We start from the raw sequence: 6,000 nt of genomic DNA, 5'->3' as shown, positions 1-6,000 counted from the left end.
GTCATTAGGAAATTGTAAACTAAAACAATAAGATTCTACTATGCACCTATTAAAATAGCCAAAATTCAAAATACTGGCAACACCAAATGTTGGCAAGGATGTGGAGTAACAGGAAGTCTCACTCATTGCTGGTGAAAATGCAAACTGTTACAGCCACTTTGGAAGACCATCTGGTAATTTTTGATAAAGCAAAACATAGTCTTACCATATGATCCAGCAATCATGCTCCTTGGTATTTACCTAAATGAGTTGAAAACTTATGTCCATACAAAAATCCATACAAGAAAGTTTACAGTAGCCTTATTCATAATTTTAAAAGACTGAAAGCAACCAAGATGTCTTTCAATAAATAAATGGATAAACAAACCATGGTATATCCATACAGTGGAATACTGTGCACAATAAAAGAAGACAAACTATCAAGCCATGAAAAGACAAAGAGGAATGTTAAATGTATATCGCTAAGTAAAAAAAAAAAAAAAAGCAGTATGAAAAGACTACATACTATATGATTCCAACTCTATGACATTATGGAAAAGGCAAAATTCTGCAGAAAGTAAAAACATCAGTGATTGCCAGGGGTTGGTTGCAGGTAGACCAGATGAGTAGGTGAAACACAAGGAATTTTTTAATGCAGTGTAACTGTTCTGCTGACACTGTAATGGTGGATATGTTATGCTTTTTTCAAAACCCACAGAGATGTGCAACACAAAGAGTGAATCTTAATGTAAACTATAGACTTTAGTTAGTAATAATGCATCAGTTGTAATAAATGTACAATACAAATGCAAGATGTTAATAACAGGAGGAACTGTAGGGGAGAAGGGAGATTAGGAAGTACATAGAAACTCTCTCCACTATCTGCTTAATTTTTCCATAAATCTAAAACTGTTCTAAAAAATAAAGCCAATTAATTATTCTTTTTCTAATATCTCATTTGAATGAGAGGTCATGGTTAAAGGAAATTGTCAGGGAAAGTGTCAAGAAAGAAGTGTGACTTTAGCTGGGTCCCGAAGGGTACATAAGATTTGAGAGTCGGAAAGGGCAGAAGGCATTTCAGCTGGGTTTGAGCCATGAAAAAGACTCAGAGGGCTCAAATTGCGAAGGAGCAGGAAATAGCACAAAATAAATCAATGCAAAGACAACAGGCAGCAATTTAATGGAAAGCAAGGACCAAGGCAGGGCTAGAAACACTGAAGCATCATTCCAATATCAGATAAACATAGGCATGAGAGCTGACTCAATCTCAGCCGGGTCCTCAACACATATTCATTCATTCATGTAATATTTAGTAAACATTCACTATGTTCCAGACACTGTGGTAGGCGCTGGGGACAAGCAGTGAATAAAACAAATGGAAATCTTTGTTCTCACTGAGCTTACACTCTAGTGAGGGGAGACAGACAGAACCTGTCTGCTATTTTCAAGAAACAACAAAGAAAATATTATGGCTGGAATGAGAAACAATGGCCTTTTCAATAAACGGTGCTGGAATAACTGGACATTCATATGCAAAAAATCATCTAGATACAGACCTTATATCTTTTGAAAAAATTTACTCAAAATGGATCATAGACCTAAATGCAAAACACAAAACTGTAAAACTTCTGAAAGATAACACAGGAGAAAATCTAGGTGGACTAGATAGATTTCATGCACTGGAATGAAGTGAAGGGGGAAAGTAGAAGGTGAGATAGAGGAGATAACAGAAGTCAGAGTATATAGGGCACTGAAGCCAGAATAAATAATGACTTTGGCTTTTACTCTGAGAGATGTAGGGAGTCACTGGGGGATTCTGAGTGACAGAGTGACTTGATTGACACCTCAACAGGGTCATTCTGTCTTCTGTGCTGAGAACTGTCAGAGAGGGTCCAACAGTGGACAGTGACTGCAGGGATACCAGCAAAGAAGTTGCTGCCATAATGCAGGTAAGAGAATGGAAGCTTGGACTATGGTTTTAGCTGAGCAAATGATGAGAAACAGATTCTGGATCCTACAATGATTTGCTGATGGATTTGATGTGTGAAAGAGGGTCAAAATGTCTCAGTTTTAGGCTTGAGCAACGAACTGGAAGGCAGGAGCTGCCTGTAACGAGAGAGGAGAGAGAGAGAGAGAGAGAGGATTTTGGAAGATCAGGCTCATGATCAGGCCTGAGCTCAGCGTCTGAATTCAGGTAAGCTATCTTGAAAGGGGAAATATCAAAAGCTAGAGATCAGAGTAAGGCTGAGACTCAGAGTCAAGTGGGGAAGACTAAGTTGCAGTATGCACTGGCAGTGAGGATAAGTATTTATTCATTCATTGAACATACCTTGAAATCAACCACTTTTAATGTGCCAGGGACACAAAGACAGAAAAGACATTTGCCCTGTCTGGAAGGTACTAATAATCCAATAAGGAAAACAGAAATATAAATAAAATTCTAGTACACTAACCATCATAGTAGAGGTATTCAACATTTGTTGAGTCCCTGCTATATGCCAAGCAGTGTAATGAGGAAGCCGAGGGTATGCACAAAGTTCTACAAGAGCACAAAATAAGTTCTGGCAAAGGTTTGTAAAGACATTCACAAGGGTTTTCACCACAGTATGACTTCAGGGAGTTGGCAGTAACCTAGATGCCCGATCAGTAGGGATATGTATGAATAAAATTTCTGGCATACTCCGTAGCAAACTAGGTGTACACACAGCAATGTGGGTATAGCTCAAAAACAGAGTGTTGAGTAAAACAGTGGGAAATAGAGATTTACAGTCCAATACCATCTCTGTAAATGCAAGAGGCATAAACAAAACATTATCTGTCTTAAATTATCAACGATCTCTATCGAACATATTGCAGTTTGTGTCTAGAAGAATGAGATGGGGATCGAGAAAGATGAGGAAAAAATAATATAAACACTATAAAATAATATAAACAAGGACCTTGTAGGGACTGATATGACAATGTGCTGAAAATTGAGAAGCAAAGTTAACTCTCTGTACCTGAGATAAAATAACTAGCTAATAGGAATGCAGCTGAAAACCTTAAGGTGCAGGGCCTCTATGGGGCCCAGGAAGGATGTGTAGAGACATGAACGGATGAAAGTGCATCACAGGTTCAGGGAACAACACAGGTTGAGTGTGGCTTGTAGTAAAAATGGTTGTGAAGAGTTGACATATTTTTAAGCCCTGGGTAAATTGAACAACAGCTTACACTTGGAGGGGTATAATCATTCTAATCAATGTGTCCCCTTTTACTATAATACATTGGAGTTGCAGCTAATGCTCTGCTCCCATTTAGCCTATGAAGAGATTCTCTTTCAGCCCTGTTGGGGTCTTGGCCTCATGTGACTACTCCAAAGACCCTAGTCCAAAAGGTCTTTCCTGTTTGCTATGGCCTTGAGGAATGTGGCCCTAGATCCACTGCTTTAAAGCTGGAGTTCCACCAGCAGCAACATCCTCTCATTCTGGGGCACCTGCCTGGGGCAGGTCACCCTGCCTCTGCCGATTCAGTGCTATCAGTTAACTCTCACCTGCCATATTCCAGCTGGAATCATCTCCCCTTCTCCACCCCAGACTAGGTCATGTTCCGCCATCGTGGAAGCGCCTATTCTTCATACCCCTTATCACAGCTGCAACTCCTCATTTACTTGTCTGATAATTGGATTTATGTCCATCTACTTTGCTAGGTTCTAAGTTCAATGCTGGCAGTCTTTTCTTCTTTTTTTTTCTTTTCTGTTTTGCTCACCGATTTCTCGCTAGCACTTAGCACAGTGCCTGGCACATGATAGGTGCTCCATAAACTTCTCAGTTGGATACCAGCATCCCGAAGGGAACATGGATTAAGGCAGCTGTAAGCGCGGTGCAAAAACAGGAATAAGAAAAAGTTGAGGTTTGTTTCACAGTGGAATATAAAGGGTTGTAAGGAGGTGCATCGGCCCCTGTAGATAGGACGCATGACTGCTACACACGTGTTCACCCCACCCTCTGGCACAGGGTGCACACACAGTAGGGGCAGAAATGAACCTCAAGTGCTTAACACAATTTTTAAAAAATATATAGTCAAGTGAAAGTATGAAAATGAGTTGAGGAAAGGCGAGTACGTGGGTCAAAGCTGGGTCTGAGGAAAGGCTCACATTTTGAGGTCCCGACTCAATCCATGTCCCTTAAAGGGCACAGGGTGTCTCCACAGGGCCGCCCAAAATCTGGTGAGAGAAGGCGTGACTCCTCACCCTCTGCCTCTGCGGGTCACAAAAGCCTGGGTGACCCTGGTTGCCACTGTTCCTAGTTCAAAGTCTTCTTCTGTCCAATCCTTCACCCCTATTGTCGCCTTCCACTCCACCTCCCGCTCAGTCAGGCTCTGCGCTACTTTGAACCAAACCAAACCAAACCAAACCAGACACACACCCCCCCGCCCCGGAATCCTAGAGAGGCCGAACTGGGATAACCGGATGCATTTGATTTCCCACGCCACTGAGTGCACCTCTGCAGAAATGGGCGTTCTGGCCCTCGCGAGGCGGTACGACCTGTCACCGCCCTTCAGCCTTCCCGCCCTCCGCCGAGCCCGCGCTCGCCGGGCCCGGGCGTCTGACGTTCGACCCGGCACCCCGGCCGGTTCCCAGCAGCGCGCATGCGCGCGCTCCCAGGCCACTTGAAGAGAGAGGGCGGGGCCGAGGGGCTGAGCCCGCGGGGGGAGGGAACAGCATTGATCACGTGACGTGGTTTCAGTGTTTACACGCGCAGCGGGCCGAGGGTTCGGCCTCAGTCAGGCGCTCAGCTCCGTTTCGGTTTCACTTCCGGTGGAGGGCCGCCTCTGAGCGGGCGGCGGGCCGACGGCGAGCGCGGGCGGCGGCGGTGACGGAGGCGCCGCTGCCAGGGGGCGTGCGGCAGCGCGGCGACGGCGACGGCGGCGACGGCGGCGGCGGCGGAGGCGGCGGCGGAGGCGGCGGCGGCGGCGGCTGGGCCTCGAGCGCCCGCAGCCCACCTCTCGGGGGCGGGCTCCCGGCGCTAGCAGGGCTGAAGAGAAGATGGAGGAGCTGGTGGTGGAAGTGCGGGGCTCCAATGGCGCTTTCTACAAGGTACTTGGCTCCAGGGCAGGCCCCATCTTCGCCCTTCCTTCCCTCCCTTTTCTTCTTGGTGTCGGCGGGAGGCAGGCCCGGGGCCCTCTTCCCGAGCGCCGCGCCTGGGTGCCAGGGCACGCTCGGCGGGATGTTGTTGGGAGGGAAGGACTGGACTTGGGGCCTGTTGGAAGCCCCTCGAGCCCCGCTCCGACTCCGAGAGGCCCTAGCCCCTATCGGAATGAGAGACCAGCAAGGAGAGGGTTCCCTTTCGGCGCCGAGCGCCGCCAGGGTGAGCTGGGGATGGGCGAGGGCCGGCGGCAGGTACTAGAGCCGGGCGGGAAGGGCCGAAATCGGCGCTAAGTGACGGCGACGGCTTATTCCTCCTTTCCTAAATATCTTCTCCCAGCGGGATCCAGGCCTGTCGTGTGGGTAGTTGTGGAGGAGCGGGGGGCGCTTCAGCTGGGCCGCCTCCTGCAGCGCCAAGAGGGCTTCAGGTCTCCTTTGGCTTCTCTTTTCCGGTCTAGCATTGGGACTTCGGAGAGCTCCACTGTTCTGGGCGAGGGCTGTGAAGAAAGAGTAGTAAGAAGCGGTAGTCGGCACCAAATCACAATGGCAACTGATTTTTAGTGGCTTCTCTTTGTGGATTCGGAGATTTTAGATCCAAAAGTTTCAGGAAGACCTTAACATGGCTCAGCAATGCATTGAAGAAGTTGATCATCGTGAATATTCGCGCCCCCCTTTTTGTTAAACGGGGTAAATTCAGGAATGCACATGCTTCAGCGTCTAAAACCATTAGCAACTCTGCTACTTAAAAATTGTGTGTGTGTGTTTAAGTTTCCAAAGACCTAAATATATGCCATGAAACTTCAGGTAATTAACCGAGAGTATATTATTACTAGGGCATTTTTTTTTAACTGAGCGAAAATATTTTTGTGCCCCTAAGAACTTGACCACATTTCCTTTGA

The 6,000-nt window shown here is 46.6% G+C and overlaps 1 protein-coding gene and 1 long non-coding RNA gene across 11 annotated transcripts in view; one reads left to right on the top strand and one right to left on the bottom strand.

Annotated features, from left to right (window-relative positions):
- Positions 1 to 2,266: 2,266 nt before the first annotated feature.
- On the bottom strand, positions 2,267 to 4,634 carry LOC116812130 (uncharacterized). Its single transcript, XR_004370592.1, has 3 exons — positions 4,459 to 4,634; positions 4,112 to 4,214; positions 2,267 to 3,826 (listed from the first exon to the last, which is right to left on the bottom strand). It is a non-coding gene; the product is annotated as an uncharacterized LOC116812130 (long non-coding RNA).
- Positions 4,635 to 4,735: 101 nt separating this feature from the next.
- FMR1 (fragile X messenger ribonucleoprotein 1) overlaps positions 4,736 to 6,000 on the top strand; it is a 38,352-nt gene continuing 37,087 nt past the window's right edge. For 6 of the 10 annotated variants that reach the window (XM_032757816.2, XM_032757813.2, XM_032757811.2 and 3 more), the window contains exon 1: positions 4,908 to 5,053. In XM_032757816.2, coding sequence (XP_032613707.1) covers positions 5,003 to 5,053 — 51 coding nt within the window. In that variant the 5' untranslated portion in view covers positions 4,908 to 5,002. Of the gene's footprint in view, positions 5,054 to 6,000 lie in introns of all 10 variants that reach the window. The other 4 variants (XM_032757814.1, XM_032757810.2, XM_032757807.2 and 1 more) reach the window with 2 other exon arrangements.

The sequence above is a fragment of the Hylobates moloch genome, unplaced genomic scaffold (assembly GCF_009828535.3).
Source record: "Hylobates moloch isolate HMO894 unplaced genomic scaffold, HMol_V3 SCAFFOLD_7, whole genome shotgun sequence".
Taxonomy (NCBI): Eukaryota; Metazoa; Chordata; class Mammalia; order Primates; family Hylobatidae; genus Hylobates; species Hylobates moloch.
This window is presented reverse-complemented; position numbering and strand designations above follow the sequence as displayed.